General features: G+C 42.3%; 1 protein-coding gene across 5 annotated transcripts in view; it reads right to left on the reverse strand.

Annotated features, from left to right (window-relative positions):
* Positions 1-11,775, reverse strand: part of ATP9B (ATPase phospholipid transporting 9B (putative)) — a 313,691-nt gene extending 301,916 nt beyond the window's left edge. For 2 of the 5 annotated variants that reach the window (XM_075062887.1, XM_075062885.1), the window contains exon 1: positions 11,560-11,726. In XM_075062887.1, the coding sequence (XP_074918988.1) occupies positions 11,560-11,654 (95 nt within the window). In that variant the 5' untranslated portion in view covers positions 11,655-11,726. Of the gene's footprint in view, positions 1-11,559 lie in introns of all 5 variants that reach the window. The other 3 variants (XM_075062888.1, XM_075062886.1, XM_075062889.1) reach the window with 2 other exon arrangements.
* Between the last annotated feature and the right edge of the window lie 12,112 nt (positions 11,776-23,887).

The following is a 23,887-nucleotide window of genomic DNA, read 5'->3' on the forward strand; positions in this document are numbered from 1 at the left end:
CCCTGACGTCCTGACCCCTATCCACCTCCCACCCCCTGACAAACCCCGGACTCCCATGCCCCATCCAACCCCCCCTGCTCCCTGACTGCCCCCTTCAGAGACTCCCCTTTCCCTAACCACCCCGCCCAGGATCCCACCCCCATCCAACCCACCATGCCCTTTGTCCCGACTGCCCCCACCCCTTATCCAACTCCCCCAGCCCTGGACCCCTTACCATGAGGCTCCAAGCAGAGCCAAATACACTGCCCACCGGGAGCACTCTGCCCCACCTCTCAGAGTGCTGTGCGTGCGGTGGCAGGTCTCCGGTTGAGCAGGGAGCATGTCTGCCTCCCCGCGGAGCCAAACACTTCCCCGCAGGATCACGCAGCCCCGGTCCCCAGAGCACTGCACGCGCGGCAGCAGGGCTCCAGCAGGAGGAAGGCAGGGGAGGGGTCAGAGGCTTGCTGCTCAGCCGGGCGCTCCGGCCCAGGAGCGCGGACCCTGCAACTTGCCACACTGGGAGAGTGGGGCCACTTGACCACCCCATGCACATGCCTATGCTTCTGCACCCTGCCCCCAGGAGAGCGGAAGGCAGAGGAGAGCGGGCCGGGATGGGCAAGATTTTTAATGGCACACTGGAATCCCAGCAGGCTGCAGCATGCCATTAAAAATCGGCTCACGTGCCATCTTTGGCACGCGTGCCATAGGTTGTCAACCCCTGAGTTAAAACAACAGTCCTTAGAGAGACTCCATTTAAGAGCAGACACAAGCTGTCCTGGAGAATAAACATACCATTAGCCAAGAGACTATTATCTTTGCTCTGTCTGTTCTGGAGACAGGAGTGAAAGTCAGACCCACCCCACAAAACCAATCAGCAACTTTGTTTAAAAGCCATCCTGGTCTAGAGATGGAAGTGCAGGGAGAAATTAGAAATAAAGAAAACATTATATAATGGATGGAAAAAGATGAAACAGATGGAGCTGGCACACAACAGAAATTAGAAACTATAAAGCACAGAAAATTTATAAGAGGAGCTGAAAACATCAGGGGGGAAAATCTACGGCTGGCAGAACCAAAGGGAGGGAGCGGGGGTGGGAGAGGAGGGGGAAGAGAGATAGAGTGTGTGTGTGTGTGGTTTAAGTATAATCAGGAATGAAAGCAATCCTAAAAATGGTATGGACCAGTACTAGACACAGAAGGTTACATTAGTAATAATGCAGAAAAAGAGTTTTCAATGCATAATACTATTCTGTACTTGGAAAGAGGAAGGATGATGTGTTAATACTGCATAATCAACTACTTTCCAGCCCACTAGTAACTAAGGAGGATTTTAAGCAATATCTAGGGATAAACATTTTTAAATCAGCAGGTCCTGATAACTTGCACTCAAGAGTCCTACAAGAGTTGGCTGAGGAGATCTCTAGCCAGCTAAAAATCTTTTAAAAAATCTTGGAATACTTAGGAAATTCCAAAAGACTAGAAGAGTGCTAATGTTTTCCTAGTATTTTACAAGGGCAAGGGAGATGATCTGGGTAATTATAGGGTGGTTAGTGACATCAATCTCTTGCAAAATAATGAAAAACTTGATACATTATTCAATTAACAAAGAATTAAAAGGAGATAATATCATTAACATCAGTAAAAATGATTTTATGGAAAATAGGTCGCCAAACAAACCTGATGGGATTTCAAACTTGCCTGATAAAAGCAATTGTGTACATATAACATATTTGGACTTTTTATTTTATTTTTTTAAGGCATTTGACTTAGTACCATACAACATTTCAATTATAAAACCAGCCCTATACAACATAAATAAAACACACATTGAATTGATCAAGAACCAGTATAACTCAAACAGTAGTTGTCAATAGGGAACTATCATTGAATGCAGGTGTTTTCTACCAGGGTTCCACAGGGATGAATTCTAGACCCAACACTACTCAATATTTTTGTCAATGATCGCAAAGCAAATACAAAACTGCTACTGATAAATACAGATGACACAAAGATTGTTACAGTTGTAGATGATAACTACACAGAGCTATCTGGATAGTTTGGTAAGTGGAACCCGTTCAAATAAAACGCTATGTAATACAGCCAAATGCAAGGTCATATTTAGGAGCAAAGAATACAGGGCATCTCTGCAGAATGGGAAATGTATCCTGGAAACGGGCGCCTCCAGGCCCCAGCACGCCAAGCATGTGCTTGGGGCGGCAAGCCACAGGGGGCGCTCTGCCAGTGCCGCGAGGGCGGCAGGCAGGCTGCCTTCGGCAGTTTGCCTGCAGAGGGTCCGCTGGTCCCACGGCTTCGGTGGACCTCCCACAGGCAAAGCTGCGGGACCAGCGGACTCTCCACAGGCAAACCGCTGGAGGCAGCCTCCCTGCCATGCTTGGGCAGCAAAATCCCTAGAGCCGCCCCTGCCTGGAAAGCACTTACTCTGAAAAAGATTTCGGAGTCATAGCATACAAATAACTGAAGAGGAGCTCCTAATACAATGTTGTGCCAAAAAGGACTAACGCAATCATTGGCTATATAAAGGGAGCAGTAGCAAGGTGAATGCAAAGTAATACACATTGGAAAACATAATCCCAACTACACCGCTACCTCGATAAAACGCCAGTCGATATAATACGAATTTGGATATAACACGGTAAAGCAGTGCTCTGGGGGGTGGGGTTGCGCACTCGGGTGGATCAAATCAAGTTCAATAAAACACGGTTTCACCTATAACACGGTAAGATTTTTTGGCTCCCAAGGACAGCATTATATCAAGGTAGAGGTGTATACATATAAAATGATGGGGTCTAAATTAGCTGTTACCATTCAAGAAAGATCTTGGGAGTCATTGTGGATAATTCTCTGAAAACATTCACTCAATCTGCAACGGCAGTCAAAAAAGTGAACAGAATGTTGAGCATCACTAAGAAAGCGATAGATAAGACAACAGAAAATATCATACTGCCTCTATATAAATCCATGGTATACCCACATCTTGAATACTGTGTGCAAGATGTGGTCATCCCAAAAAAGGTATATTGTTATTGGACAAGGTTCATAAAAGGGCAACAAAAAATATTAGGGATATGGAACAACTTCTGTATGAATAGAGATTAACAAGACTGGGACTTTTCAGCTTTGAAAAGAGACAACTAAGGAGGGATATGACTGAGGTCTATAAAAACGCGACTGATGTGGAGAAAGTAAATAAGGAGGTGTTATTTACTCCTCAAAACACAAGAACTAGGGGTCACCAAATGAAATTAATAGACAGCAGGTTTAAAACAAACAAAAGGAAGTATTTTTTTTTTAACACAACGCACTTGTCTGTGGAACTCCTTGCCAGAGGATGTTGCGAAGGCTAAGACTATAATAGAGTTCAAAAAAGAACTAGGTAAATTCAGGAAGGATAGGCCCATCAATGGCTATTAGCCAGGACAGGCAGGGATGGTTTGTTAGAAGCTGGGAATGGGCAACCGGGGATGGATTCTGTTCATTCTCTCTGGGGCACCTGGCATTGGCCACTGTAGGAAGACAGGATACCGGGCTAGATGGACCTTTGGTCTGACGCAGTATGGACGTTCTTACGTTCTACCTCTGTATAATATATTGGTGAGACTAATACTGGACTACTGCATCCAGTTCTTGTGCCCACTTCTTAAACAATATTGAAAAATTTGAGGGGGTCGAAAGAAAAGCCATAAAAATTATTCAAGGACTGGAAAAAATGTCAGAGTGACAGAATTCAAAAGCACTATCTGTGTAGCTGGTTAAAAAAAAAAAAGAAGATTAAGAGGTAACTTGATCACAATGTGTAAGTGTAATCACAGGGAAAATATACCAGGTACCAAAGGCCTCTTTAATCTAGTGGAGAAAGGCATAGCAAGAACCAATAACCAGAAGCTGAAGCCAGACATATTCAAATTAGGTACACATTCTTAACGGTGAGGGTGACTAACCAATAAAACAATCTACCAAGTAAAGTGGTGGACTCCCCATTTGTTGACATCTTCAAATCAAGACTGGATTCCTTTCCAGAACATATGATTCAGACAAACACAAGTTATTGGGCTCAAGACAGGATAATGGGTGAAATTCTATGACCTCTATTATACAAAAGGTCAGATTAGCTGTTCCAGTGGTACCTTTTAACCTTAAAAACCTATGACTATCAAATCAGGAGGGAAGGCACTCCTCCAACTAAAGAGAATAAAAAGGAATGAGGTCCTTTTTACTTATTTTATTTTTAATCCCAAGACTTTCAATTTAAAGCATCAGGCTCCAAGGCTCAGCTGCCCTGACAGAAGGATTGGGTTTTAGAGAGGACCTGCTGAAAGGCGGGGGGGGGGAGGTTTGAGCACCACTGAACTAGGAACCTGAGTAGCACGCAACCCTGAGAGAAGGCTTGGGCAGGACTTTGTCTTACAGTTCACATACGTGAAATAAAAGAATTAACAGAATTTATGCCCCAGGCAACACATCATCTAAACCCCAAATCAGAACAATACGCAACAGTCATAGAATGACATGCAGATTTTCTGACTGAAGTGCTTTGCCACCTCCAATACAACTACCATGGAACTATATTAACAATAGATATTTTCTTAATTGGTTTACTTAGTATCACATAGAAGTCGTTTTGGAACAAATTGATAAATTAAACCGTTATAAGTCACCAGGACAAGATGGTATTCACCCAAGAGTTCTGAAGGAACTCATATGAAACTGCCACGCTACAAACCGTGCTCTGTAACCTATCGCTTAAATGAGCCTCTGTACCAGATGACTGGAGGATGGATCATTAAGGTAATGCCAGTTTTTATAAAAGGCTGCAGGGGTGATTTTGGCAATTACAGGCCAGTGACAGGTAACTTGGTTGAAAATACAGGGAAGAACAGAATTATCAGACACATATATGAATATGATATGTTGGGGAAGAGTCAACATAACTCTTGTAAAGGGAACTTATGCTTCACCACTCTATAAGAATTCTCTGAGGGGGTCAGCAAGCTTTTGAACAAGGGTATCCAGTGGATACAGTGTAACTGAAGGTTCAGAAAGACTGACAAGATTCTACACCAAAGGCTCTTAAGCAAAGTAAGTAGCCTTGTGACAAGAGGGAAGGCCCTCTTGTGGATCAGTAACTGGTTAAAAAACAGGAAACAAAGGATAAGAATAAATGGTCAGTTTTCACAATGGAAAGTGGTAAATAGCAGGGTCTCCCACGGATCTGCACAGAGACCTATACAGTTCAACATGTTCATAAATAATCCGGAAAAGGTGTGAAGCAGTGAGGTGGTAAAGTTTGCAGATGATAGAACATTACTCAAGATTGTTAAGACCAAAGTTGAGTGTGAAGAGTTACAAAGACATCTTACAAAACTAGGTGAGCAACAAATTTGTAACTGAAATTCAGTGCTGATGCATGCAAAATAGTGCAAGTTGAAAAACATAATCCCAATACAAAATGATGAATTCTAAATCACCTTAACTGATTACTCTCCTTACAGTGTGTATGGTAACATCTATTGTTTCATGGTGGGTGGGTGGGTGTCCTCCTACTGTATTTTCCACTACATGCATCCAAAGAAGTGGGGCTGTAGCCTATGAAAGTTTATGCTCAAATAAATTTGTTAGTCTCTAAGGTGCCACAAGTACGCCTGTTCTTTTTTCCCAATTAGCTGTTACCACTCAATAAATGGATCTTGAAATCACTGTGGATAGTTCTCTGAAAAACTTCCGTTTAACGTGCAGCAGCAGTCAAAAAGCTAATAGAACGTTAGGAACCATTAGGAAAGGGATAGACAATAAGTCAGAAAATATCATAATGCCACTACATAAATCTATGGTATGCAGACATCTTGAATACTGCTTGCAGTTCTGGTCACCCCATCTCAAAATATAGATACTGTGTATTAAAATTGGAAGAGGTACAGAAAAGGGCATCAAATTATTAGAGGGATGTAACTGCTTCCACATGAGGAGAGATTAAAAAGATGGACTGCTCAGTTTAGAAAAGAGACAACTCAGGGGAGATATGATATAGGTGTATAAAATCATGAGCAATGTCTAGAAAGTGGAGGGATAGCTCAGTGGTTTGAGCATTGGTTGCTAAGTGAAAAGGGCATTACCCCTTCACAAAACACACAAAGCAGAGGTCACCCAACTAAATTAATAGGCAGTAGGTTTAAAACAACAAAAGGGAGTACTTCTTCACACAATGCACAAGCAACCTGTGGAACTCATTGCCAGGGGATGTTGTGAAGACCAAAATTATAACTTGGTTCAAAAAAGAATTAGATAAATTCATGAAGGACAGGTCCAACATTGGCTATTAACCAAGATGATCAGGGATGCAACCCCATGCTCTTGGTGTCCCTAAACTTCTGACTGCCAGAAGCTGGAACTAGATGACAGGATGGATCACTTGAGAACTGCCCTGTTCTGTTCATTTCTTGTGAAGCATCTGGCACTGGCCACTGGCAGAAGACTGGATACTGGGCTAGATGGATGATTGGTCTGACCCAGCATAGCCATTCTTATTTTCTGATGTTCACAGAATCTGAACAAGAAACCAGTGATTGTAATGTGAAATCAAGGTAACTATGAATGAGGTATCCAAACTCCTGTGAAATTTTTGGTTCAGATTGCAATCAGTATATGTTTTCCTGCAGAATGTTAGGTGCTTATTTACCTTTATTTCCACAAACTGAAGATCACAAAATATTGTTGATGAAAACTGTCTTGTATAAAGCTTCAGCTTTCTTAATGTAATTTACAGGGAGGGTTGGGATTTTAAATGTTTCTTTGCTTAATGCTAAGATCTGCTTTAAAATGCTGTTAAATAAAAGCTAGGTGCATTTATTGTCTCTCCCCCCAAAAAAACTCTTATTGCTGACTGAGTAGTAGATTAACAATTCAATTTATATGAACAAAAGTTAAACATTTATGCTTTTATCATTTTTCTATTCTGAACAGTTTTGTCACCATTTGTCAAACCAAACAGACACAGATAAGCACCCTAATGGCAGATCTATACTTAAAATACTGCAGCAGTGCAGCTGCACTGGTGCACCTGCACTGCTATAGTGCTTCAGTGAAGATGCTACTATACTGATAGCAGAGCTTCTCTCATTGGTGTACTTAGCCCACCTCCGTGAAAGGGGGTAGTTATGTCAACATGAGAAGCCTTCCCATCAATATAACGCTATCTACACCAGCGGTTAGGTCCGTATAACTAGATTGCTCAAGTGTATATTTTTCACACCCTGAGCGACAGTTATGCAGATGCACGTTTATTGCGTAGGCCTGGCCTTAGAAATGCAGCACTTCCTAGCGGTCTTGGCTTTCTGAGAATAGCTGTAGTTCAGAGAGAGAGGGAGAGAGGGAGAGAGAGAGAGACAGACAGAACGAACAGTATCTATTATAGTTTCTCCCATCTCCTCAAAACAATTAACATGTTGGCCTTTGCTTAGTTTTCACTCAGTCATGTGGATTTCCAACCAAAATAAGGATATGAGAGTCAGCTGACAATACTACAAAACTGTATAGCTAAACTACCCCCCCAAACAGAAAACAAGAAATGGATTCTGCCAATTCAATCCTATAACTTTCTTTCCAATAAAAAGTGAATCAGACAATTTCTTAAAATACTTCAGGTTTTAAAGATTCAGAGAAAAAATATGCAGGACTTGGTGCATGGTTTTGCAGCAATGGAGTGTCTCAACTACAATACATGGCACACACATCCCTATTCCAGCACCAGACTACCTTGTCACAGAGTATGTCAACAGAAAGGGCTACTTTTCCATGGTAATGCAAGTGCTGGTGGATCACTAGGGATGCTTTACTGACATCAGTGTGGGCTGGTGAGGGAAGGTGCATGACACACACATCTTTAAGACCACATGACTGTTCAGAAAGTTGCAAACAGGGACTTTCTTTCCAAATCAGTGGATTTCCACTGGGAACGTTGACATGCCAAAAGTGATCTTGGAAAAACCCAGCCTACCCCTTCCTCCCATGGCTCATGAAGCTGTACACCAGCAACCGTGACAGCACCAAGGAGAGCTTCAACTACAGGTTCAACAGTTGCAGAATGACAGCTGAATGTGTAGTGTAGACCAGGCCTAACATGAATTAAGGTAATATTCATTTTAGGTGAATCTGCTTGACTTTTGTAGGTGTTATGGAAAGTACAAGCATTCTAGCTGAGCCTTTGGATTTTCAAGGATTTCCATTTCAATTTGGATGGTCACATGTAGCGGGAGAAATATGGATTGGTTTTGGAGCCCAAAAGGAAATACTTTCTGGTAGTCTCTTCCCTAATCACCTGGAGCCTACTCCTGAACAAATCTGGTCAGGAATATTCTGAGAAACAAGGTTTTTGTGGGAGTTTCCCAGGGCTTCTACCAAACAAACCAACCTGGAGCTGGCATCCCAGGACCCACAGCTCCAGGACAGCCACTCCATGAAAACTGCCTCAGGGCTGGGAATCCCATGGCACCAGAGACCGCAGTTGGGGAACATCATTGCTGCAAAACCATCCACTCTGTCCTTCACATTGACCAGAGTCACAGTCTGATCTAGCCGGAGGTGATTAACAGCACTGTACTCTCACCAGGGCTTCCAGGCTCCTTGCCACCTGAACGGGAATCCTGAAAACCCTGGCACAGGGATCCACAGTCCACAACTAGAGGGCAGCTACAATATACAGTGTGTCCTGATGCCAGGGATCCCAGGGCTTCCACAGTCCATAGCTATGGGGCAGCCTCACCATGCAGACTAGGGCCAGGGATACCTAGGACTTCCAGACACCCAAGCGCCTGATTCCCACAGCCTGGGGAGTCAGGTGGCTTAGGAGTCTGGAAGCCTGGGGTTCTCAACTCCAGAGCATTCTGCACAGTGGACTGCCCCAGAGCCACAAACCTGGAAGCCTCAGCAGCTGCTATTGAACTTGACATGATTCTTTATCAGTTTCACTGAGCCTATGAGGGAAGGGCAGCAATGAAATTGATGCAACTGAGCAGTTTCATTTGGAATTAAGTGTTGATTCACAGTGAAACTTAATAGAATCAGTCAATTTCAGTCAGCAGCTCAAGGAGCATACTTCCTTTCAGAAACACAATGTGGGAATATACACTTTGGAAGAAATTTCAAAATGTCCAAATTTCCTATAAAACTGAAATTCTGAGGTTCAATTACTTCTATTCCTGAGCTGCCACCGTCCCCTTCCCTGCCACCGTCCCCTTCCCCAGCCTGCCATAAAAAGAGGAAGGATATTAAAATTAATAGCAGAAATGATTACCCTCATGCCAGGAAATATGGAGTTCTGACAAAACTCACCTTTCTGGCATAGTCCAATTCCACCTCATTTTGCATATCCATAAGTCTACCCTCCAAAGTTGTGGTACAGCCATGCCCTGTCCTGTACGGCAAACTGAAACTTTAAACTTCTTCACAACCCCTTTAAGATAGCTTCTTTAAGGTCATTAACTGATATTCTCAAATTGCCCTGACAAACCACTTCCTTCCAATAGCAGAAAAGCTCTGATCCTGTATTCAGTTTTGGGAAATACGAAAACTCTTTAGTATCTGTTTTAAAGTGAAGGACTAATGCCTTGTTTACGCAAGGAAATTATATTATCTAGAAACTAGTTAAGTTTGTGTAACCCTCTTATGTTTAAGCTATTTTAGTCTGAAAAGTACCTTATATCAGTTTAATTTATGTCAATTCCTTAGGGGCTCCAAACATTGCTAAGACCAATGTTTTTCCTCCTACAGCAGAAGAGACGATGACTGCAACACACAAAGCAAGGTAAAAGCAGCAGCTTCCTGCTATGTTTAGATACTGTGTCACCAACTGCTCCAGAATATATACAGAATCATAAGTGACTGAGTTCAGGTCCGAATAGGTTAAATAAAACCTTTTTGTTCATCAAGCCCTAAGAGCAACACTGTATCTTCACTGCAGCATTAACTTGAGTTATCTACATTCCTCTCAAACGAACGAAGCTCCAATTAGAACAGCCACACTGCAAAATAACACTCAAAAGGTACAGAGTGACTGTGCTAGTAACTAACAAGTTGTGTTAACTCAAGATACCTTTGGTGTATAGAGTGTATATCTACACTGCAGCTGGGAGCAAGCCTCCAGACCAGGCAGACAGACTCACATTAGCAGGGCCTGAACTAGCATGCTAAAAATAGCAGTGTAGACATCAAGGCTCAGGATTGAACTCAAGCTCTCAAATCCAAGGGGTAATGTGGGCTTGAGAGCCTAAACTCCAGCTTAAATCATAGCATCCACACTGTTATTTTTATCATGCTAGCTGGGGCGCAATTAGCATGAGCCTGTCTACCTGGGCTGGGAGGTCTGATTCCAGATGCCGTGTAGATACACCTCTACAGGTCAGGCAAGTCAAGTTAAAAAAGCACTACCAAATTCAAATTAAGAGGTGTCATGTATGGACAGGACTCAAATTTGGAACAACATTTGAGTTCTAACTCGAGTTAATTATGCAACTAAGACAAGCCCTTGGTGACTTGCTGAAGGTCACAGTGCAAGTCAGGGGCAGAGCAAGGAAGAGAAGCCACATTCCTGAACTAGCCATGAGACAGTGCTCTATCATATTTTAATAAATATTTCTGTCTTTATTTTAAGTAAAAATCACACCAGTATGCCCTGATCCCACAAACACTTAAGCATGTGCTAACTTTTGTGCAAGTGAGCAATTTCATTAATGACACATAAAACTGAGCACATGCACAAGGGATTGCAAGATTACAGCCACCTTCTCTGCAGATCACACTATAATGTAAGGTTCTTTGAATTGCTATGTAAAAAATAGTAAAGGTACATGGTTACGCCAAAAAAAGCTTTATGTGTACATTGTTTTGCTAATCTACCATGCAGACTTTTTTAAAATCTTATTTACTTTGCACTACTTGTTCATTTTTTGAATTTTTCAGTGCAGTGAAAATAGGCTCTCCCTGCCATTGCTGATGATGAAAGTAACCAGCAGTCGTTTAAATCCAAACACATAGTTATCAACTTTTTAAAAACGAAAGTTAGATCACACTTCAGATACCACAATGGCTTCCTAAACCCTCATGTCCATTTTCATGGATTCACAATCTCCCCTGGGCAGACCAACAGAAAACAGGAGAAATGGACCAACTTACTGTGGGAATAACGACACTGCTTATGGGTGAATGGGGCAGACAGAGCCTCCCTTGCCAAACACAGGAGTGTTAGGGCCAGGACTCATCTCCACAGCCCCTTACAGCCCCGTCCCTCACCCCTTCCTTCCCCGGAACCCTCTGACCCGACCCCCAGCAGCGCTGAGAACTAGCGCAGCGACCTCACACGCAGCTCCTCTGAAGCCCTCGCTCCCCCACGAGACTCGCCCCGCACAGCAGAGGGGAGGCCTGGCACTGCCTGGGCGGGGCTGCCACCCTCCCCAACCAGCTCCGCACTCCCGCCCCCGCCGCTTCATCCCTGCCCCACAGGGCGCGGAGAGAGGGGATCCTGGCCCGGCCACGGAGCTCAGGGGGCCCTTTCTACACCCCCGCCAGTACCTGTTGTGCCTCTGCGCGGCGGGGACGCTGGTGTAATAGGCCGCTCGGCGCTGGGTGCTGCGCGGCACCGGGTGCAGCGGGATATGGTCCGCCATCTTCCCCGCCCACCTGCCCGGAACCGGCTCCCGTCACCCGACGTCTCTCTGGCGCGCGCAAACAACACGCACGAGGATCTGCCGGAGATACCTGACGTCACCAACAGCTGATGGAGGGGGCGGTGCTAGGCGCGGCTGAGATATAAACAAGTGGTCGGGGCTTCCGCGGCCGCACCACCCAGTTGGCCGTAAAACAGGCGCTCTGGCGCTCGTTCTCCAGCTCTCAGCGCGTGCGGAGTGGGCTGGGGGTGGGGCGGGAAGGTTAACTAAGGGCATTGTGGCGGGGCGCATGGGAGGGAGGAAAGGTAGGGGGTGGATAGAGGCTGGCTGCAGTGTTGCGTCGGGGACTGCATAAGGCGGTGGCTGAGTGGGGCTAGGAGCCGCTAGCCGCGCACGCCTGAGCTTATTCGTCTGGGCTAATTTCGATCTTTTTATGTTTTCACTTTAAAAGTACTTATTGACCTTGTTGTACCAGTGTTAGTCGGGGAGCTGGAGCCGTACCCGCAGGAGGTGACGGGACTGTGGCAGGCACCCGTGGTAACACAGTGCGTCCATGCCTTGATTTGCTGCCCCTCTAGGGACTGAATTCCATCCAAAATGCTTGATCGCTGGGCCTGCAGAGCTGAGGAATGCTTAGTGGGAGCTCTGCGCCAGTGATGCTGAGAGAGTTCACATTCACTTTAACTCCTGCTGGCTTTAAAATCCGGGTTAACTTTTGTTTGGAAGAAAGTTACAGATGCTTAAAATACTTTTATGCTAAATCTTCAAGATGTAGTAAAATATTCTTTGTCTACATTTACAACTCCTACTACAGAGTAGCTGCAGCCCCACCAAAGCACTGTTGTGGACTATGTTAGAATGGGAAAATGAAACGATAGAAACAAACAAAAAAGTCCTCTTGTCACCATTCAGACAGAAAGGCAAAAATAAAAAGCATACATTTTGGAAAATCTTTGCTTTTTAGGAACTTTGCAGTCCTTGTCTGTGTGGGGCTGGAGGATTTTGCTGTGTCTTCCATTTCAGCTAGTTTTCCTCATTCTCATGGTGAGGGACATGGATCAGCATTCACATCGCACTCCCCATCAGTATCTGGCCAAGGCCAGGGAAGCTAATGATCCAACCAGTGGATCAAAAAGCAGCAGATCAAATTTGGTGAAGATTCTAATGGAACAAAGGAACCAGCTGCAGGAGTAAAAAGAGAATGCAGGCAGAAGCCCAGCAACACAGTGGGGGCTACGCAGTTTATTGTACCCAATGCGACATGTATGATTACCTGCCTTATGGGCAGGTGGTGTGTGTGCATTCAGTGCAAGGAGCTCCTGGCCCTCAGAGACCGTGAGTTGAGGGAAGACAGAGGTACATAGATGAGACTTTCTGGGACACAGTAGAAGGGTCCCACCCCTGGTCTGACAGCCTCTATGCTGTTGAGGAGAATGAAAGTCCAAGGGAAGGAGGGCGTCTAATTGGAGCAGAGGAAAACAATCCCATAGTTGGGACCCTCCTTCCAGATGATGATGTGGTATCCTCTCGCACTGAGGATACACCTCCGGAGGAGGGCACTCCAGCTATTAGAAAGAGACAAGAATTAGTAATGGGCGATTCAATCATTAGAAACATAGATAGCTGGGTTTGTGATGACCAGGAGAACTGCATGGTGACTTGTCTGCCAGGTTCCACGAGCAGGGAAACTAAACAGGCAGAACTGCAGAGTCTCAATGCGTGGCTGAGACAAGGGTGTAGAGAGGAGAGGTTTAGCTTTATTAGGAACTGGGGAAACTTTTGGGAAAGGGGGAGCCTATACAGAAAGGATGGGCTCCACCTAAATCAAAATGGAACCAGGTTGCTGGAATTAACATTAAAAAGGTCGTAAAGCAGTTTTTAAACTGAGGGTTGGGGGAAAGCCAACAGGTGTGGAGCAGCACATGGTTCAGACATCCCTTAGAGGAGGATCTATTTATGGAGAATCTCTATGTCCTAGGGAGGATGAGAGGATGGAAAATGATAAAATATAGGCAGGGTCTGATCAGCAACAGTCAAATAAAGAGTCCCATTCAGTTACATCATTTAATGGCAGATAGCTAAAAGGAGATAAGTTTTTAAAGTGCTTATATACCAATGTTAGAAGTCTAAATAATAAAATGAGTGAACTAGAGTATATTATATTAAATGAGGATATTGATATAATAAGCATCACAGAAACTTTGTGGAATGAGGATAATAAATGGGGTACAGTAATACCAGGGTACAAAATATATCGGAAGGACAGAACAGGTCGTGCTTTTGGGGAAGTGACATTATATGTGAAAGAAAGCATAGAATCAAATGAAGTAAAAATTGTAAATGACTCAAACTGTACTATAGACTCTCTATGGATAGTAATTCTATGCTCTAATAATAAGAATATAGCGGTAAGGATATATTAGCAACCACCTGACCAGGACAGTGATAGTGACTGTGAAATACTCAGGGAGATTAGAGATACTACTAAAATAAAAAAACTCAATAATGTGGGATTTCAGTTATCCCCATACTGACTGGGTACTTGTCAACTCAGGATGGAATGCGGAGATAAAGTTTCTTGACATCTTAAATAATTGCTTCTTGGAGCAGCTGGTCCTGGAACCCACCAGAAGAGAGGCAGTTCTTGATCTAGTACAGTGTTTCTCAAACTGGGGCCACCGCTTGTGTAGGGAAAGCCCCTGGCGGGCCAGGCTGCTTTGTTTACCTGCCCCATCCGCAGGTCCAGCTAATCATGGCTCCCACTGGCCATAGTTCGCTGCTCCAGGCCAATGGGAGCTGCTGGAAGTGGCGCGGGCCGAGGGACGTAGTGGCTGCCACTTCCAGCTGTGGCCAGTGGGAGCCGTGATAGGCTGGACTTGTGGACAGGGCAAGTAAAAAAACTGGCCCGACCCGCCAGGGCTTTCCCTACATAAGCTGCATCCCAAGTTTAAGAAACACTGATCTAGTCCTAAGTGGAGCATAGGATCTGGTCCAAGAGGTGAATATAGCTGGACTGCTTGGTAATAGTGACCATAATATAATTAAATTTAATATCCCTGTGGCAGGAAAAACACCACAGTGGCCCAACACTGTAGAATTTAATTTCAGAAAGAAAAACTACACAAAAATGAGGAGGTTAGTTAAATAGAAATTAAAGGGTACAGTGCCAAAAGTTAAGCTGCGTGGAAACTTTTTAAAGACATCATTATAGAGGCTCAACTTAAATGTATACCCCAAATTAAAAAACATAGAGAACCAAAAAAGAGCCACTGTGGCTAAATAACAAAGTAAAAGAAACAGTGAGAGGCAAAAAGGCATCCTTTAAAAAGTGGAAGTTAAATCCTGGTGAGGAAAATAAAAAGAAGCATAAACACTGGCAAATGAGGTGTAAAAATGCAATTGAGAAGGCCAAAAAAGAATTTGAGGAACAGTTAGCCAAAGCTAATGTGATGCCAATTTTTAAAAAAAGCTCCAGAGGTGATCCTGGCAGTTACAGGCTGTCATAAACAGATAGTTAAGGGTTAATGTCTCTTTTACCTGTAAAGGATTAAGAAGCTCAGTGAACCTGGCTGACACCTGACCAGAGGACCAATGGGGGGACAAGATACTTTCAAATCTTGGTGGAGGGAAGTCTTTGTTTATGCTGTTTGTTTTGTTCGTTGTTCTCTCTTGGGATTAAGAGGGGCCAGATGTGCAACCAGGTTTCTCCCATCTTTCTAAAACAGTCTCTTATGTTCAAAATAGTAAGTACTAGCTAGAAGGCGGATTAGTCTTTTGCTTGTTTTCTTTATTTGCAAATGTGTATTTTGCTGGAAGGATATTTTACCTCTGTTTGCTGTAACTTGTAACTTGGGCTAATGGGGAGGGAGTCCCTCTAGTCTAGGTATAGCTGAATACCCTGTAACATTTTCCATCTTGATTTTACAGAGATTATTTTTACTTTTTCTTTCTTTAATTAAAGGCTTTCTTTTTTTTAAGAACCTGATTGATTTTTTTCCTTGTTTAAGACCCAAGGGGATTGAGTCTGAACTCACCAGGCAGTGATGGGGGGAAGGAAAGGGGGGGGGGAAGTTAATTCCTCTCTGTTTTAAGATTCAAGGAGTTTGGATTGCAGTGATCTCTCAGGGAAAGTCTGAGGGGTGGAAGAACGGGGAATGGTTTATTTCTCTTTGTTTTAAGACCCAAGGGGTTTGGGTCTTGGGTCCCCCAGGAAAGGGTTTGGGGGGCAGGAACTGTACCAAAACACTATATTTTTGGTTGGTGGCAGCGCTATCAGATCTAAGCTAGGAATTAAGCTTAGAAGGATACATGCAGGTCCCCACTTTCTGGACACTAAAGTTCAAAGTGGGTATAATACCTTGACACAGGCCTGTAAGCCTGACTTCAGTACTGGACAAATTGGTTGAAATTATAATAAAGAACAATATTTTCAGACGTATAGATGAACATATATCAGAGGGGTAGCCGTGTTAGTCTGAATCTGTAAAAGCAGCAGAGAATCCTGTGGCACCTTATAGACTAACAGACGTTTTTGGAGTCATGATCTTGTGGAGTGACATACGCCACTTCGATCAGAAAACTCATGATCCAAAAGCGTCTGTTAGTCTATAAGGTGCACAAGGATTAGTTCCTAGATGAACATAATTTGTTGAGGAAGAGTCAACAGGTTTTAATAAAGGGACAACATGCCTTAAATCTACTAGAGTTCTTTGAGGGGGTCAACAAGCATTTGCGCTGCTGGGGTTCCAGTGGATATAGTGTACTTAGATTCAGAAGCTTTGGACAAGGTCCCTCACCAAATGCTCTACGCAAAGTAAGCTACCCTGGGATAAAGAGGGAAGGTGCTTTCAGGGATTGTAACTGGTTAAAGATAGGAACACAAGGGTAAGTGTAAATGTCAGTTTTCAGATGGAGAGAGGTAAATAGTGTATCCTCCATGGGTCTGTTTGGGACCAGTCCCATTCGACTAATTCTTAAATAATCTGGAAAAAGGGGTAAACAGTGAGGTGGCAAATTGCAGATGATACGAAATTACTAAGATAGTTAAGACCCAGGCAGACTGTGAAGAGCTACAAAACTGGTGATGGGCAACAAATGGGAGATGAATTTAATGTTGATAATGCAAAGTAATGCATATTGGAAAGCATAATCCCAACTAACATGCAAAATGATGGGGTCTAAATTAGCTGTTACCACTCAAGAAAGAGATCTTGGGTCATGTGGATAGTTCTCTGAAAACATCCACTCAATGTACAGACGACAGTCAAAAAAGCAAACAGATGCTGGGAATAATTAAGAAAAGGCATAGTAATAGAACAGAAAATATGTGCCTCTATAATACATGCATGGTATGCCCACATCTTGAATACTGGTGCAGATGTGGTCAACCCATTTCAAAAATATACATGGAATTGAAAAGGTTCTATGTAAAGGGCAGACAAAATGATTAGGGTATGAAATGCGTTTCTGTATGAGGAGACATTAATAAGACTGGGACTTTTCAGCTTTGAAAAGAGACAACTAAGCGGGGATATGATTGAGGTCTATAAAATCATGACTGGTGTAGAGAAAGTAGATAAGGAAGTGTTATTTAGTACTTCTCATAACACAAGAATTAGGGGTCACCAAATGAAATTAATAGGCAGCAGGTTTAAAACAAATAAAGGAAGTATTCACAAAACGCACAGTCAATCTGTGGAACTCCTTGCCAGAGGATGTTACAAAGGCCAAGACCATAACAGAGTTTGAAAAAGAACTAGATAAATTCATGGAGGATAGGTCCATCAGTGGCTATTAGCCAGGATGGGCAGGGATGGTGTCCCTAGCCTCTGTTTGCCAGAAGCTGGGAATGAGCGACAGGGATCACTTGATGATTACCTGTTCTGTTCATTCCCTCTGGGGCACCTGCCACTAGCCACTGTTGGAGGAGAGGATGCTGGGCTAGATGGATCTTTGATCTGACCCAGTAGGGCCATTCTTATGTTCTTATGGTACCACAGCACGAGAGAGTAATTAAATATCCCAGCTACCTGCCAACAGTGAATTATAGCCCTACTTAATTTCTATCCTCACACATTAGCTTCTGAACTATCCAAAAAAGCGTATAAGAATACTTTCATAATAGTATGTTCCAACTCTCTCTTCACTCTGATCTTCCTCTTATTCAACAATGGCTGCAACCCTTTTTGCTCAAACTGTCCAATGTCTGAAAAAATTCAGTCCAACAGGTGAAAATTTCAAAAACATTTTAAAAGCAGCAAAGAGTCCTGTGGCGCCTTATAAACTAACAGATGTATTGGAGCATGAGCTTTCGTGGGTGAATACCAACTTCTTTGGATGCACATTTTAAGTTACTCATAATGAAGTTATGACAAAGCCCAGATGATCTTAACTATATTTGTTTCTAATGCCCTTGCTATGATATTTATAAAATTATTTATACATACACACAAACACAGGATGGTGATGTGTGTTAAAATTTTATTGCCGTGAGTTTGCAGACGCTGTGATTGATAAAGTGTAGTCATCACTAGTGAAATACATACAGCATCATATGAATGCCAGTAAAGTGTTTATTCCTCATTGTATCATGTGTTCTGTATGTCACAGAAAAATATTACAAATGTTTTGAAAAACATTCATTTACCTCCACCTGTTTAGCCAAAAGGAGTAGTCCACATACCCAGGTCTTAGAAGGAAAGACAAAATTTTGACTTTTCTATAATCTAACAGCTAGCTAGATGACCAAGAGGAAAACTCATTTTTTTTACTTTATTCCATTTTGCTTAATTGTAATATATATATTTAAATGTAAGTTATTTGTAACTACTTTAGCATGGTTTATCATGACTTTCTCTTTACCAAGCGCTCTGTGTTATGCCCTAATGTTGAATCTTGTCATGAAGAAGACCACAAACTCTTCAGGACATGAACTGAATTTGTGCAGCATTTATTCAATCCTGATCCCAGCATGATACTGTAATGTAAATAGTTTATATATTTTATTCTTAAATTACTATTAATAGAAAAGGCATTTTGAATAGTATTGGATCAAGATATGATACTTGGGGACGTTGCAAGATTAGAAGCAAATGTTTTGCATTCCTTTGGAAAGCGGAGAAATTGCCCTTTCATCTGGTTTAAAGCTTTTGTTTAGAGATCCAGAAACACTACAAGATATTGGACCTGTCATTAGTCCAGGTCTTTTGTTTTGCTTGTCAGGCAGTTCAGGTGAGAGCAATATCACATTTCAAGAAAATAAACATTTTTCTGGTATTCCTTATTCATTATTTATTAAATGGTGGCTACATGCAGTTTATCACCTGGATATTAACACAACATGTTTATAAATTTAAATTTATACTATTCACCCTGGAATGAGCAGTCCAATCATCCACAATGATCCATTCCCTGTTTCCTTTCCTGCATCTCCCTGCCTTTATACAAGTGGCAGTGTTCCAGGATCTAGATACATGTAGATTGCAGGCTCTTGATTTACCTAGGAGTGAGCTGGTGTGGAAACTGATTGCATTTGTTGCAGATGCATGTCTCCCACAGGTGTAGAATCTGTCTAGTTTTTCCCCACACCCCCACAGGGCTTTAATAATTTATACCTCCACCACTGTTCTATTTCTGGTATACGTGTTCAAGGTTAAAACAGGATCAGGGTGCTCCTTTATGTATCCAGAGTTTAGGTTACTCCCCATTTGTGCCCTTTGGACCAAGTGTTTATCTCAGTTATACTAATGTAAACCTGGAGAAATGCCACTGACTTCAGTTGCATATAAAACCAGAGTAAGTGAGTAATCATTTATCTGTATGGAAGCCTGGTGGAGTGTTTTAGAAGACAATTTTTAAAAAATTAGATATTCTTAAACTGTTGACTGAACGAGAGAGCACTGCCAGGTGGTCTGTTCTGTGGAGCTGCTTTCTGTCACAGTGGTAAAGCAGCTGCAATATCAGTCTTCAGCTTTGCAACTAGTTGCGGCTCAGTCCAAGAAATGCTTGTGGTGCCTAGGGACTTTTTTTGGTCAACTGACTAACTCATGTTGTGCTTTCTCTGGTCCTCTTTGGCAGTGGGAGCTGAAGGCAGCAAGGGGAGACTCTGAACCAATAATGTAAAGCCCAACAGTCTGGGAGAGTAAAGAGAGAGCATAGATACCAAATAGGGAGACATAAGCTGATGTACGCATCAGTTCAAAGACATTTTATTTTAATCTTGGTTCCTTAATGACTTTTTATGTAACCAAATGCTGTCTTGCCACTGGAAATAGTGGGACTGGGAGGGGTGTTTTTTTGTGAGAGGATCTCTGTTTTAAAGGCCTGTTCCAGACTATGAAACCATTTTAGAATTACAATGATACAAAAGCAAGGATATTAAAATGCACACAAAACTATAAATAACAATTACATAAAAACATGCTATGAACACAATAAGAACTGGAAACAAAAAACTAATCTTAGATACAACAAACTTCATACTTTATCCTATAACTGTCTAAATAACTGCAGGAGAGGAAATTTCCTTTCTACTGTTTCCTACACCTTTGTTATTATTATTATTTATTTATTTATTTATTATTCACAGAGTACTGTGTTTGTCAGTTAATCTGGTCCTCACAGCTGTTACAATCTTTTCAGACCATCTTTCAAGGTCTTCGCTTTGGTAAATGTCACCTCTCTTTAACCCTGTAAGATTTATGGACAGCTAAATCTTCACTCCTCCTTTTGCAGACTATTCTCACCAAGCACCAGGTCCCCAAGCACTGCTTGCACCAGCTGTGTCCCACCTTTACCTGTCTTGCTCTGATAGTCTTCCACTCACCCTGCTTTTAGAATAAAACTGAAAGGATGTCAGAAATGTGTCCTTGTGAGTTATTTCAGTAACCCCTAGATATTTTTGGAATTTCCCAGAGCAACATTTTTTTTTGTGACAGCATTGATGGAGAAGGTGATTGTTCCAATTTAGATGGCCACAGAAAGTTAGGGGAAACCCTATAGTATTTGAATCAGACTATTGCAGAGACAGAATAGAGTAAATTTGCTATTTCTTATGTTGCTGAATGGATCCCAGTTATGTCTTCCCATAAGGCTAGCAACTGTTGATTGGGAGTGAACAGGATGAGAAGAATGAGGTACAGGGTTAATATTTTTTACTCAGCTGTTAGACTTTTTTCTTAAAAAGAACAATTTTAAGAAGTGTCCATGGTATCTCATTATGTGTAATAAACCTATGTCATAAACAGACAGTTAAGGGTTAAGAAGTTTACCTGGCCTGGCTGACACCTGACCAGAGGAACCAATGGGGGGACAAGATGCTTCAAGAGGAAGGAGTGAAGTTCTTCCTTTGTTCTGTTCATTGAGTTCTGTGCTGGAGTGAAAAGATCAACGAATCACCCAGGGTAGTGAGTATTAGAGAAGGAATGAATTAGCTTATATTTATTTCCTTCTGTGACTTTGTCTTTTTGCATTAGAGGGATAATCAAATTGGGTTTCCTTTTTGTAACTAAGGTTTTTGCCCAGGGAACATCCTCTGTGTTTTGAATCTGTTGTCTGTGAGAGCAGCTTGCATGCTAATCTCTCAGAGGTATTTCTTTTACCCCTTTTTCTTAATTAAAAGTCTTCTTTTTAAGAACCTGATTGATTTTTTCCTTGTTTTAAGATCCAAGGGGTTTGGATCTTGGTTCACAGGACATTGGTGAAGTGTCCCAGGTTCCCAAGTGGGAGGGTATACCAGTACTTGGGAGCGAGGCGTTCTGTGCGGGCGGCGGAAGTTTCAACTTCCACCCGACTGGATTGTCTTATGATATACCGTTTTTTGCTAGATGGAAAGCCCAGTGTGATGTTGACTCCATTATTTATGGCAATATGCTTATGGTTTAATATAATGGGTTAAGAAAGAATATGCTCGTTATGCAACAGGTTCGTTCTAAGACCTATATCTTACAAGTTATATCTATGCTGTGTGTCATCTTTTGGGTGAAGGTTCATTACATTGTATGTTCAAACTAGCATAGAAAGTTTACCTCTGAGGTCCTTTGTAACTAGCAAGTGTGGGCAAACACTTAATGGTTGCTTCAGGTCTGGTGGCCTCCGCATGTAACTTAGAACAGATTGTTGTTAACTCATGACTTTGTTTACTGTAAAAGTCTCTTCCGTTGTGTTCAGTGAGTGTCAGGCTGGAAAGAATGAAGGTTGGGGTCTCACAGGACATGACGACCATATCACCTCCGGCCATCTGCGGATCACAGTCTTAACCTGGTTGCTTTCACACTTTGGAAGGAAGGATGGCGCACCCGAGACGAGACAATAGGATTATACACACGCCTTTGCCGAAAGATATAAATGCGAAGAGAACCAAAACAAACGGGGGTGCAGTCCATTGAGAATCCCCTAGTTTACACACCTGAGCCTGAACTAAACAAGAACCTGCTACAGGCGGAAAGGCGATTGGTGTACTCAGTACTAAGAAGAAGTCTAGTCTGTGAAGCAAGCTTATTTGGAAACATCTATGAGAGCTGAATGAGATCTTCTTCTTTCAGTTTTAACTGTCATTGCTTCGACTTGTGTTTTTTTTCTTTTTGCCCTTCGCTAGCTTACTATCTGGTCTGTACTGTTATTACTTGAAACCACTTAAATCCTACTTTTTATACTTAATAAAATCACTTTTGTTTATTAATGAACCCAGAGTAAGTGATTAATACCTAGGGGAGCAAACAGCTGTGCATATCTCTCTACCAATGTTATAGGGGCAGACAATTTATGAGTTTTCCCTGTATAAGCTTTATACAGAGTAAAATGGATTTATCTGGGGTTTGGATCCCATTGGGAGTTGGGTGTCTGGTGCTGGAGACGAGAATTCCTGCTGAGTGGTTTTCAGTTAAAGTCTGCAGCTTTGGGGGCATGTCTGGCTCAACAAGGCAGGGTTCTGGAGTCCCAGGCCACCAGGGAAAACAGGTTCAAAAGTAATTTCAGGTGACAGTCCCAAGGGGGATACTGTCACACCCATTATTAAATATTTGTTCCCCATGTAGATACTTACAGACTGTAATCAAACCACCCTTTTACCTACTTTTTGTTAAGCTAAATAGATTTAACTCTGTGAATGTATCACTATAAGACTCATAGACTTTAAAGCCAAAAGAGACCATCATGATCGTCTAGTCTGACCTCCTGCACCTGGCAGGCCACAGACTCTCACCCACTCACTCCTGAAATAGGCCCATAACCTCTGGCTGAGTTACTGAAGTCCTCAAATCTTGATTTAAAAATTTCAAGTTAGAGAATCCTCATTTACTCTGGTTCAAACCAGCAAGTGACTCATGCCTCATGTCACAGAGTACGGGGTGTGGGGGAGGGACTCACCATGTTTTCCAATCCTGTAATCATTCTTGTAGCTCTTCTCTGAACCCTCTCCAATTTATCAACATCCTTCTTAAATTGTGACACCAGAACTTGACACAGTATTCCAGCAGAGATCTCACCAGTGCAAAGCTAAAATAATTTCTCTGCTCCTACTGAAGATTTCCCTGTTCATGCATTCCGGGGTCCCATTCGCTCTTTAGGCCAAAGTGTCACACTGGGAGCTCATGCTCAGCTGATTATCCACCATGACTCCCAAAATCTTTTCAGAATCACTGCTTCCCAGGATAGTGTCCTCCATTCTGTAAGTAGGCCCACATTCTTTGTTGCTACATGTATACATCTAACAGCATTAAAACACATAGCACCCAGTCTACCAAGCAAACCAGATAGCTCTGTATCAGTGACCTGCCCTCTTCATTATTTACCACTTCCCCAATTTTTATGTCATCTGCAAACTTTATCAGTGATGATTTTATGTTTTCTTCCAGGTCATGTTAATTTTATATTGTTCTAGTTTTTTTAACAGTTTAGGAAGTACCGACTCAAATGTCTTACAGAAGTGTAAGCATATTACATCAACACTATTAGCTTTATCAATCAAAGTTATAATTTCATCCCCCCCCAAAAAGATATCAAGTTAGTGTGACACGATCTATTTTCCATTAACCCATGTTGATTTGCATTAATTACATTAACTTTCTTTAATTTTTTTATTAATCAAGTCCCATATCGGATACTCCATTATCTTGCCCAGGGATCAATGTCAGGTCTATAATTACTTGAATAATCCCATTTACCCTTTTAATAATTGGCACACAATTATGTTTCTTCCAGTCTTCTGGAACTTCCCCAGTGCTCCAAGACTTATT

Source organism: Chelonoidis abingdonii, chromosome 2, assembly GCF_003597395.2.
Source record: "Chelonoidis abingdonii isolate Lonesome George chromosome 2, CheloAbing_2.0, whole genome shotgun sequence".
Taxonomy (NCBI): domain Eukaryota; kingdom Metazoa; phylum Chordata; order Testudines; family Testudinidae; genus Chelonoidis; species Chelonoidis abingdonii.